The sequence below is a fragment of the Neovison vison genome, chromosome 4 (assembly GCF_020171115.1).
Source record: "Neovison vison isolate M4711 chromosome 4, ASM_NN_V1, whole genome shotgun sequence".
Taxonomy (NCBI): domain Eukaryota; kingdom Metazoa; phylum Chordata; class Mammalia; order Carnivora; family Mustelidae; genus Neogale; species Neogale vison.
The window spans coordinates 143,569,139-143,582,341 of NC_058094.1; the positions used below are offsets into that span (position 1 = coordinate 143,569,139).

A 13,203-nucleotide genomic window follows, 5' to 3' on the forward strand; every position below is an offset into this window, starting at 1 on the left:
AGATTCACAAAGATTATTAAAATTTCACTTTTTTTAAAAAAAAGATTTTATTTATTTATTTGACAGAGAGAGATCACAAGTAGGCAGAAAGGCAGGAAGAGAGAGAGAAGGGGGAAGCAGGCTCCCTGCTGAGCAGAGAGCCCGATGCGGGGCTCGATCCCAGGACCCTGAGATCATGACCCGAGTCGAAGGCAGAGGCTTTAACCCACTGAACCACCCAGGTGCCCCAAAAATTTCACTTTCTTAGTCACTTCTTTACATAATAAATGAAAATATTTTACTTAAGTAAAAGATACCCCATCTTCAATAAACCTATTGGGATGACTACTGGATAAATTAGAAAAGGAAACTACAAAGTATTGAGTTTCTACTGGGTAAATCCAAAAACCTTTTCAGACTGTGTATTATGTCAGAGAATATCCCATAAACTCAAGTTTAATATATATATAGTAAGTATAAAAGTACAAACATATACTTTAACACAGAAAGAACATTTTTGAGCTTAGTCTGTTGAGTGTCACGATGTATTAACTTTCTTGAGAAAGAACTACAAAAGTATGCAGTAATCATCACTGCACAGGTGTTAAATGATCTGTTTTCCAGGGAATGTAGAATAATGAGTAACTATTATGTTTTACACGATGGGCACAACAAATATACTGTAACATGCTCCCTATTTTACTATCTGACAACTTGAGAAACCCATTATCCTTTAACCATATAACCTAGAAAGCTATCGACATACTATATAGCTGACCTCTGTTCTCCAACACCTATCATTTGGGGAGGAAGCAGAGCTAAAGAGCCTTGCCTCTCTCAGCAATCAGGCCATCTACAAAATTGAGGATGTATTCTAATTAATTCAAGGTACAGGTGACTACTTTGTACTTCAATGGTGATTTTACAGTATTTTATAACAACTTACTTGACTAAATCACTAGAATCCCAACTATGCAAAATACACAAATTTACAAATTTTCAAATTCTCAATGTGATTTTGCATTCATATGTCCAGTATATGAAGTGGTACTGGGAGGCATGGAATGCAATAACTGAAATTCGTATCACCCCAAATTTTGATATTAGGTATTACTTACATACCACTTCCTTTTGCTTAATATTTTAACATTGTGAGTAAACTCCAAGAGTGGCATATTAATCAAAACAGGATTTTCTATGGTACACTTCTGATAAAGATATAATAAGCAATAAATGATACACAATGAAGAGAACATAAAGATTATGGACAATCACTTAATAAGCTCCTGAAAAACTGACAGTTGATACTAAGGACTTAAATTTAATGTATTTACCTTAACTCTTGATGACTTCCTAGATCCTTCGCGAAAGGCCTGAAATAACATTAAATTCTGAGTGAGTTTTTCTTTAAACTGGATATAATATTTAAGAATCAGTAAGTTCACTAAAGTCATCTACTAGAATATTATTCTATTATTAACAACAGAGTGCAGACAGGGCGCCTGGGTGGCTCAGTCAGTTAAGTGTTTGTCTTCAGCTAAGGTCATGATCCCAGGGTTCTGAGATCAAGTTCCCCATCAGGCTCCCCGTTCAGTGGGAAGTCTGCTTCTCCCTCTCCCTCTGCCCCTCCCTTCCACTTCTGTACTCATGCGTGCTCTCTCTCTCTCTCTCCCCACCCCACCCTCAAATAAAATAAAATTTAAAAAATAAGTGTAAACTTTGTATACTTGAAACTAAAATATATTCAAATTAAAAAAAATAAGAATGTAGATTATGTAAGAACGTAAGAATATGTATATGATACTGCCAAAAAACCCTCACATTTTCTGTGTGCTCAATTATTACCACCATGGAAAAATATCTGATTAAAATTGAAAGGGTATTAAAAATAATACAATAATTTTATTGAAGTCATGAGTTTTGGGAGTGATAAAATAATGTTACTACTTTAATTCTCTAAGTCAACTAGTAAGTGATTTGAATTTGTTGTTCTATTTAAGAAATATGCACTGTGGTAAAAGAGAGCTGTATTTATTCAATAAATATTTAGTGACAGCTCACTAATCTGCTGGGTCCTGAAATGGTATTTAACATTTATCTTCATCATCAGTGCACCCCAAAAGTCTCTAGGGGGACTAACAAACATAAGCCAAGAGTAAGCAATATAGACCCAAATATACTGAAGTGTCAAGTCTGTGTGTAGACTACATGTTAGAAGCAAGCAAGATTTACTAACAACAAAAACAAGGCAATGAACCTTCATGGGAAACATGGGAAAAGAGCTAGGTAGACTTTGGAGAATGGATGTACTCAGAGAGATGAACTGAAAGGAACCCAATCCTAGTACTAAGAAATATGAGGCACCTGGGTGGCTCAGGTCATAATCTCAGGATCCTGGGGTCAAGCTACCCCCTGCCCCCCGGGGGCTCTGGTACTCCTTCTCCCTCTGTATACCCCTTGTGCTCTCCCTCTCTCTCAGATGAATAAAATCTTCTAAAAAATTATAAAAAATATGAAAGAAGGCATTAAATAGGAAAAATATGCCACAGTCAAGGAAAAATGAATATATGCACTTGTACCTACTGAAGAGTATGAAATAAAATTGGCTAAAATTAAAAATTAGATCTTGGAAACCTTATTTTAAAAAGTCCGATTTTGGGGCGCCTGGGTGGCTCAGTGGGTTAAAGCCCCTGCCTTCAGCTCAGGTCATGATCCCAGGGTCCTGGGATCGAGCCCCGCATCGGGCTCTCTGCTCGGCAGGGAGCCTGCTGCTTCCTCCTCTCTCTCTCTCTCTGCCTGCCTCTCTGCCTACTTGTGATCTCTGTCTGTCAAATAAATAAATAAATAAATAATCTTTAAAAAAAAAAAGTCCAATTTTATGATTCTGACTCAAATACAGTTATGCTTTTCTTTACGGTAGAGGAATCAATAAAATTCTTCTAAGCAGAGAAGAGATGTAACAGCAATATTCACAGGAGATGTTGTGAAGCAGAAAGATCAAGTTGGAGAAATTAAATATGGAAAGTTATTACTGCAATACGAGGTGATGAAGGCTTAGATGAGTTTGCAGAAGCAAAAGAAAGAAAATTAAAAAAGTAAGAGACATTCCAAAGGAAAAAATTAACAGTACTTTTGAAAATCAATCTGAATGTCCAAAAGTAAAGATGACTTAAAGATTTTTGAGGCTGGGGGCACCTGGGTGGCATTTCTATGACTAGTTTCACTAGTGATGATTGCAAATCACTATGCAAACATTCTTCTCTATTATGCTCCAATCTTTTAAAACATATTAAAATTTTACAATGAGTTTTAAAAAGCTTAAGATTCTAACACCTTTTCTGGCTACCATCCAATACTCCTCTGCCTTTCCTGTAAAACTCAGCTCCCACCAATTTCCATCTATACATCTTAAGAAAGAAAAACGTACCTTTTTACACTTTGAAATATTTTGTTCTTTCTCCCCACTTTTTTTCCTTCGTTTATCATTAACCTTGGAAACTCTCGAAGCAGTTAGGGTAATCGATGTTGGGGTGTGCTGAAATGCAGTATATAATTCCACAGGAACCTCATCCCCACTCTCAGTTGCACTGGTATCACCATCTTCCAAGGCAAAACAGAAACTATTGTACTTGTAATACTATTTCAAACAAAACAAAAAACAAACTACATGGCATTCTACATGGCAAACTGTTTTATCTCCATCTGTCTGAAGAATAAACATTTTTTCTTACTTCCTCACCTCAAAGACACTTCAAATGCAAACTACAAATACCATTTCTTACACACTGAACTAGATACAAAAGTCTGACATTACACAGAGATAGTGTGACTGTGGGAAAGCAGCACTTGCATAAACTGCAAGGAAATTCACCATTCCCTATGAAGGGGAATTTAGCCATATCTAGCAAAATTCTACATTTATTACCCTTTCACCCAGTAATCCCATTTCTAGTATGTATTCAAAGATAAAGTGAATGAAACCCCCCCCCCAAAAAAAAGCCTTATCCAGGAGGGTTTCATTGAAGGTACTACTTGTAATAACAAAAACAAAAAATAAAAAATACTGGAAACATCCTAAATGTCCATCAAACAGGAAGAGTTCAATTAACTATGATTATTCAAAACCATTTGTACTAGTACTGTTTTAAGCCAAAATCAAAGTTATATTGTAGTTACACTTCTAAAATCTATTCTTAAAAATGAAAAACTACTACTCCATTATGATAAACTAACGGATCACCATCTCTCTGAAAAGCAAACATATTTTAATACTTCTTTAAACCAATTTACCTTTGTAGAAAAACATGGATGATTTATAATTTTTATTTTCCTCTACTTCCTACGTTTTCTAAAATAAGTACATTCTTATTCTATAATCTGTAAAAAAAAGAATATTTAAAATCTCTACCTGATTGTAAGTCATATACACAATCAACATTCACTGCTAAGGTGTTTACATCTGACTAAAATATGCAGGCCACTCAATTCTCTTGATCACACTGATCTTCATTTAGTCTAGATTCTTTTCACCTACCTGACATATTCTCCCTTTTCCGGCGTTGTAGTAGCACTGCCCTCTCTTTATCCAAACTCCTGTATTAAAATATTAATGATTATTTATCAAACTTTCATGAATTTAGGTGTAAGCAGCTTGGTTTTAAACGTGATAAACTTTACAATTTCTCTAATATGTTCTTACTGAAAAATGAAAAGTATAAAATATTATGTATTGTCCCTTGCCTTAGTTAGATCTTATCCAGCGTAATTAGCAGCAGATGCCAGTTAAGTGACTCTACTGCACTTCTAAGAAAAAAACCTTTTACTTAGGAAACAGCAAAAAGTCTGTTAAAAAAAGGATGCTATTTCATGAAAAAGATGGGGTTATCTTGAAGGGATGGAAAGAAATCAATCAACCTCTACATACCACTATAAAGTGACCTTCTGCACATTAAGAGAAAAAAAGGAAATGTGGCAAAAACTATAATATACTATCACTTACCTAAGTAAGGTAAGAAATATAAGTATGTATGTATATATCTGTTTCTAATAAGGAAACAATGGAAAGAATAATCCATTTTTATCCTACTTCAGGGGTGGAAGGACATAATCACATTAGCATATAGTCATAAAAATAAAGTACAAAACAATCCTAAAAATAAAAAGTAACTAGATTATTCATATATTTCTGATAGGAATATAAAATGGTACAACTAATCCACAAAATAGCTGGGCAATTTTGTGTAAAACTAAACATGCCACTACCATGTGACTGAACAAATGCACTTTTAGGCATTTATCCCAGAGAAAACAAACTTAACACTCACACCAAAACCTGTACACAAATGTTCACAGCCACTTTATCTGTAATAGCCCAAAAGTGGAAAAGACCCAAATGTCCAATGGGTAGGTGGTTACTGTACATATATATCACAGAACACTACTCCACAGTAAGAACGAAGAGAATACTGGTAACATGCAACGAATTAGCTGGCTGTCCCGAGAATTACGCTGAGTAAAAAGCACCAATCCCAAAGGTCACATACTGTAGGATTCCATTTATATAACATCTTTGAAATGACAAAATTATAGCCATGGATTACAGATTACAGCAATGGAGTTGCCAAAGGTCAGGTATGAGACGGGTGGGAGAAGTGGGAGGTGGTGTGGCTGTAAAATGCAACATTAGGGATCCTCTCCATGGAAATGTTTTGTTTCTTGACTGTATCAATGTCAATATCCTAACCGTAATACTGTATTAATAGTTTTGCAACATGTCACCACAGGGGGGAACTGGGTGAAGTATATACAGAATTTCTGTATTATTTCATAACTGTATATGAATCTGTAATTAACGCAAAATAAAATGTTTTATTTTAAAAAATCAAAAATAAAATAACATCAACATAGTGTGTATTCAGCTGGTGTTATAATCACACAGTGAAATCCTTTTAAGGGACTTTAAACACAATAACTATACATTCCTTGTGGCACATAACTTAAGAAAAAAAGTTCTGAACTTTTACATAGGGGCAGCACCTGGCTGGCTCAGCAGTGGAGCATGCAACTCTTGATTTCAGGGTCATGAATTTGAGCCACAATTTGGGTATAGAATTTACATAATAAATAAACAAATAAATAAATAAACTGTTTTACATAATCATATGGTTGGTGCTAGTGTTGGTATTGTTACTCTGAGACCACTGTATTTTTCTATGAAATGAAGCAACTAAGTAATTGGTGAGATTCTAATTACATTACTGTCTATACTGCTGGGAACTAGGACATAAAAATGGGATAAAGAAACGGCTAAATGAAAACTTCATATTCCTAAATTTAAACTGCAATTATCTGTATAAACTCATGTACTTTATCTTAAAAATAACACACAAAACGTATTTCCTAGCTTTGTCTAAAAAGACAAAGACCTAGGAACATGACCAATCCGGTAGGAAGGAGCATGACTAGCTCTCAGATTCTACAACTGAAAACCAATTCTCAAGTTAGAGGCACAAGAGTATAAAATAAGCTCAAGACGACTTCTTACACCAGAAAGCACAAAACCTATCAAGTACAAGTAGGTTACGGTCATAAGGACTCAAAAGCAAACTTGATGAGGTTCCCAATGACCAAAACTGGACAAAATTTGAGTATCAATAAGAATAATAACTGCAACAGACTGATACCCAAGACGTTTAAATCCCTGAATTCATAATGATACTTAAATTTCTTTTCAGTATTCTGAACACTAGTAAATAAAGGGTCAGAATCAACAAGCATTTATCCTGCCTTTCCTTACCGAAATACAGTTGACTCTTGAACAACATGAAGAGTTAGGGCACCAACCACCCCACCCCACCCCCCACCCCCCAGCAATCAGGTATCTGCATATAAACGTTTGATTTTCCAAAAACTTAAACTACTAAAAGCCTACTATTGAATGTCAGCCTACTGATAACATAAGCTGTTGATTAACACATATTTGGTATATGCATTATACATTCTTACAGTAGAAGTGCACCAGAGAAAAGAAAATGTAATTAAGAGGGGGCACCTGGGTGGCTCAGTCAGTTGAGCATCTTGTCTTCTGCTCAGGTCATGATCCTAGGGTCCTGGGATTAAGCCCCACATTTGAATCTGCTGGCTCCCTCCTCAGCAGGGAGTCTGCTTCTCCCTCTTCATCTGCCTCTCTCCCCAACACCTCGTGCCCTCTCTCTCTCAAATAAATAAAATTTAATTTAAAAAAGAAAATGTGATTAAGGAAGTCATAAAAATCATTTACTTATTGTACTGAAAAAAATTCACATTAAAAAAAGAAAAAATCCACATTTAAGTGGATCTGCACAGATCACAACTATGCTGTTCAAGGGTCAACTGTATTTCTTAAGAGAACTGAACAGTTAATATGGGAGAGTTTGTTTCTATAGAACTATTCCAGCTAGTAAGTTATAAGCAATAAGATTAACATGGCACTAACTTGCAACCCCTATTAATGGATCTAAATAAGGACTACATATGTCCTATCACAGAGACAACCAGGTATTATGTGCTATCTGACAGAACAGAGTCTATGAAAAATCCTCCTCTCAGCACTCCCCAAAAAATCAAACCTACAATCCCATCACACACTTGTTTACAGAAATACAAAGGATCTAGAAACTGGTTATTATCATGATAATGCAATCAGCAAACAAATCAGAACAAACAATTCAGTTCCTTAAAAGTGAGACCAGAGTTGGTGGGGTGATGAAAGGAGGTTTGTATTATCAGAGTCTTAAGAGACAGATGTGTATCAACCAATAAGTATTTTAACCGTGGCTGAATGATAATAAATTTTATTGCATGTATAATAATGGTTTGGGGTTGATTTTTTAAAAATTCTTTTACAGATACATATTGAAAGACATATAAATATATATAGAGAGAAATACATAGGGATACATGTGTATGAAATACTGTATCTGGGACTCCCATTAAAATGTGTGAAAGGGAGAAGATATATATGACAGTATAAATGAAAAAGATTGTTGAAAATTATTGAAGCAGGGTGGTGGAACAATTATTTTTTATGGAATACATGGATCTTGTAACTCTTTAACATAGTGCACTCCTGTGAAAAAAGATGCCATCACTTGAAGATGCGCTATTTTATGCACTATTAATAAATTTTAAAAAAATCCACAAAGTAAACTGTGGCATATTATTAATAGAAAGACTCTTTTAGAGATGTCAGAATTTAAAAAAAAAAAAAAGAAGAACATAAAAATGAAAAGTTTACCTTAGAATTGATGAAACACGGTAAAATCCATTAATTGTTTAATCCAGAATTCATACATAAACCTCTCTTAACGGAAGACTGCTTCAGTAAATTAACTGGCAATCTTCTAAGTATGCACAACTTACCTAGGCTGACAACGTTCACATAAGTATGTATCAGGAATATGCTGCCTGTCAATCCCCATGCAGTCAATATGTTGCCAAACACTTAAAGAAAAAGCAGAACATGTAAAATGTTAACAGAATATTCTTAATTTAAGATTTGATTGTCTATTTAACTATCACTTAGTAAGCACCCACTTTGAGTTTAGCACTGTAAAAGGTGCTGTGAGGAATTCATAGAAATATGTCCTTGGGGAGATAAAACTAAGATGCAAAGACAAGAGGATAAATATAGGATTTTATATATATATTTTTTTTATAAATATATATATATTTATTTATTTCTAAAGCAAATATAACTTTTAATGTGAAAGGTAGTATACATTATAAATATTATCAAAAGTCACAGCATGAAGATGTCCACACTATTTGAAGTTAATGGGAAAATAACCCTGGCGAATAATGGACTTGAATTAAAACCTCATTTGGGAGGTAAGAAAGAAAGGTGTCATTATAGTAACTTTTCTCAAGTAGACAGATACAAGGAGCAACAGCCAGCAGGCAGTTATCTATATGAAGGGGGATTTTCATTCTGAGACATAAAGGGGGTAGAACTGGATTAGTAAAGTGTAGTCAGATTACACAGGACTCAAAATTCAGGATGTGTACATATCTCCTCTGACAGACACGAGGTTAACACTAGAGGTGCTTTGGTGGTATACAGTTAATGCAAAGAAGTTAAGAAACCCAAAGTAGAAAAACCAACTAAGACAATTTTCCAACATTCCAAAACTTAAAGAAGGACAGAACTAGAAAGCAGCAGAGAAGATAATTTAAAGAATCCAAGATACATTCCATAGGGATAGGGATTAAACCTATTCTGTCCTCAAATTTATTTTTATGGAATACATGGATCACTTTGAGGCAATCTCTCAATTTGCTACTATTACTTATTTTGTTGCCACGACTTTAATTGGCCCAAAGCTGATAGACAGATAGATAGACAGACAGATAGACAGATCTTAATTACTCTTTATATAATAATTAGCCATTTCAAATATATCCCTACTGAGTTAACTATAGTATGCTTTTCACTTCTCAACTGGGAAAGCTGGGAAAAGACCTGGTAGGAAGTGGAAGGTAACAAAATATAAGATGTGGGGGGGAAAGTGAGAAATAAAAGCAAAGCACCTGACAAGGTAGGTTAGAATAACAAACTGAATTAAATTTGGTTAAGTAATAATGTCATGCAGATGAAAGTAGAAACAAAACTAGAAAATGCAATAAATGATCTGAGCTCTAGATGTCAAACTTGAAAGAGGAGTATAGGCTGGAGGTACATGAACATACACAGAGGCAATACAGAACAAAAAGAGAGGAAAAAGGTAAAGCCTTGCAAATATACTACAGATTAAGCAGTAGAAAATAGAACAACAACAACAACAAAAAACCCAGATTCATAACAGAGAGCAGTTGCTGAGAAGCAAATACCTTGAACAATCCAAAAACTGAACCGGTCCTTCAAGAATTTGCAGACAGGTATAAATCCTAAGGACTATTTCACTATTTTCTAATTGAGATAATTATATATTATATCTAGATCATTGTAATGAAATCGAAAGAAAACACTGCATTAAAATGAAAACACTGCCAAATGGTATGTAATTTATCACATTAGACAAGATCAGCTAAGAGAAAGCGATTATTACATGATCAGTTAGAATATGAACTAAAATTTACTAATTATTTAAAAAATAATGAAGAAAACAAGTTATCATTGAAGTTATTTTTTTAGTTTTTAAATTTACCTCCTGAATAAATTTACTGAGGTGACTGTTCATACTAATGATATGTGTCACAGGTAATAAGTATTTATTTTTAAATTTTAAAAGGTATCACAATAATTTTATTAAAATTAATTCAAAATATCACATCTTTACACAAAAATGCCGAATTTCACTCTCCAGTTAAGACTAATTCCTTCTGGCAAAAGTAAATCAACTTTTTAAAATATAACCTTATATGCATGTTTTTATCAGTAACTTCCAACTCCTAATCATGTAATAGATGGGAAGAATATTACAAATAATGCAAAGTAATTTATATTTGGCTTTAAGATGTTTTTTACACTCATTCTCAAATATGGGTATATGCTATACTATTTCAAATCAAATAATGAAGCATTGCCACAAACACCTAGGAAATTGTGTAAAGCCACCAAAATATCTTACCCCCTACAGTACACTGCTTAAATCCTCTCTGCTTCCCAATCTGTACAAGGGATGGACTCAGTAACTTTCAGGCTGAAATCCTACAGTTCCCTCTCCATCCTCCCCAACTCCCTCCCCTGCAAAACAAATCAAAAAACAAAACAAAACAGAACAAAAACAAAAACAAAAAAATGAAAACAAAACCCCACTTTCTGTCCCAATCACACCTTCTCTAGGGGAGGAGGCCTTTCTTGGTGGTTGAACCAGGGTTGGGGGAGGGGAGACTGTGGTTCTGGTTCAAGGAGACTCCAGAGGGCTGCAAGGTTCAAGTCAAAAGGAGGTGAGAGAGTCAGGTCAAACAAACATCAATCAAAATGTGTAATTCCCCCAAACTGGAAAATCACAGTTGACTATACAGCACAAATAATTCCAAAGGAAATTCAGAGGGCTCATTTTTCTATCTTGTCTACCACTATATGCAGTTGTATTATTACTGGATGAGCAAAAAGAGAGATGGGATCCTATACGAATGAAGTTCAGAACCAACTGCCTATTACTCAGTTAATAAGGAGGATTTCTAACAAACTCTAATAGAGCTTCTTTCCCATAAGGAATCTTCCTAGCAAAACACACTGCATTGATAGTAGCAATGCATCAAAAAAATGCGTTCATCAATCCCTTTAAAAGTGACTTTATCTTTTCCAAGAATAACAATCAAAGGTTAGCAACATTCAAGAAGAGTAAACGAACAGCGTAAGGTATTTTACCTGCATTTGTCACAACAGATCATATATCCATCATCATGTGTAAAACCACATATGCACCTGGTTACATCAGTACCGTAACTTCCATCCTCAGATGTGCTGATTGTTGTAGCACTGGAAGTTTCATCAAAGTTAGGAGTGGCAAATATGCCTACTTCATTTTTGCTAATAAGAACTGATGGAGGAGGGGAAGCCGGAGGTGTTGGAGGAGGACGAGCACCATAATTATGGTCCTGGATAATTGAACACAAATACAGCACAATATAATTCCAACAATAGTATGAACTTAGATAAAAATCTATCCTTAATTTGAATATTCAAGAAATATGAAATTGACCCATTTCTTCCCTAATACCTTTAAAATAATGACTTGTGAAGCTAGATATTAAACCATACTAGTAAGAGAAAATGTCTACTCAACCTCAGTCACCTGCACAGGGACTTCCCTCAAACTCCATGCCCTCACCTCCCTAATCAAAAGATATCCTCAAAGTCTTTTGGTTAAAGAGCTCCGCTTTCAAGATAGAAGCAGGTATAAGATGTGAAGATAGGGGTTAAAAACAAAACAAACAAAATAAACCCCACAAAAAAATCTCGGGAATGTGGAGACATTCTTAAAGAATAACAAAAACAACTAATAAAGACATATTATCCCTATATAGATTTTTTAAAATTTGGTGTTTACTCTTGTCCCAGAGGTAAAAATCCATCATAATTGTACCTGGATAGTATCACAAATGTGTCCAGTTCTGTAACTGTTACAATCTAACTTGTACCTAGCTATGCAACAAGTGAATGAGTTTAGATAAGCCTTCATTTTTTCAGCTATGAAATGGGGACAAAAATTATGCCCATCTGATGAAGCTGGTTTGGAAGATTAAATGAGATAATGTATGTAAAAATGTTTAAAGTCTGGCACATAAGTGCTCAATAAGTAGCAATTATATAATTTATTATAAAATTATATATAAATTATATAATTTAGAATCAACAGTAGATAGTAAATACAACCCTGTGTTTTTTTTATAGAGAAGATAAAGAATTATAACACTAAACTATTAATAGCATAAAATGCATAATAACAGGAGTAAGATTAATAATAAAACTTCTAGGGAATGCCTCCTTTAGAATTTTAATCCCTCAATATAGTGAGAGTAATAAAAAGTTAAACTATAAATTACATACCTAATTATTTAGATAATATAAAACAAGTATTTTTTCTAAATATTGTTTTAGGCACAATACCACATCTACTTTCAACCTCTAGATATATATTTTAGATATAAAAAATACCCTTTGAGAGAAATGTTGGACACTTACCGCATAGGGCAAACCGATGTAACTGTGTGAATGATGCGAGCTGCTGGTATATAACTGGTGGGGATAACTGTTGGATTTCTCAACTACCACAGGGCTAGCTTCTACGGATTCTGGTCTGGAGGGGGAAGAGTTGCATTAAAGAGAATTCCACTCATTTTTGTTCTGTTCATCCATTTAAAATTCTAAGCAATTATTTCATATAACTTGTTTCTACACAAATGTCATTATTTCTATACAAATGTTTTTTCACAGTAGGTAGACACCCTGTGGACAAGATACATCCTATATATCCTATCTAGATTCTGTGTCCTAACAACAAAACTTTTTTTTTTTTTAAAGATTTTATTTATTTGTCAGAGAGAGAGAGGGAGAGCAAGTGAGCACAGGCAGACAGAATGGCAAGCAGAGGCAGAGGCAGAAGCAGGCTCCCCGCCAAGCACGGAACCTGAGGTGAGACTTGATCCCAGGACGCTGGGATCATGACCTGAGCCGAAGGCAGCTGCTTAACCAACTGAGCCACCCAGGCGTCCCACCAACAACAAAACTTTTAAGTA

The 13,203-nt window shown here is 34.6% G+C and overlaps 1 protein-coding gene across 3 annotated transcripts in view; it reads right to left on the minus strand.

The window, feature by feature from the left end:
• KMT2E (lysine methyltransferase 2E (inactive)) overlaps window positions 1-13,203 on the minus strand; it is a 98,235-nt gene that overhangs the window by 30,755 nt on the left and 54,277 nt on the right. For all 3 annotated transcript variants that reach the window (XM_044245842.1, XM_044245843.1, XM_044245841.1), the window contains 6 exons: window positions 12,650-12,764; window positions 11,333-11,562; window positions 8,380-8,460; window positions 4,514-4,572; window positions 3,407-3,579; window positions 1,314-1,352 (listed from right to left, as the gene is read on the minus strand). In XM_044245842.1, coding sequence (XP_044101777.1) covers window positions 1,314-1,352; window positions 3,407-3,579; window positions 4,514-4,572; window positions 8,380-8,460; window positions 11,333-11,562; window positions 12,650-12,764 — 697 coding nt within the window. The remainder of the gene's footprint in view (window positions 1-1,313; window positions 1,353-3,406; window positions 3,580-4,513; window positions 4,573-8,379; window positions 8,461-11,332; window positions 11,563-12,649; window positions 12,765-13,203) is intronic.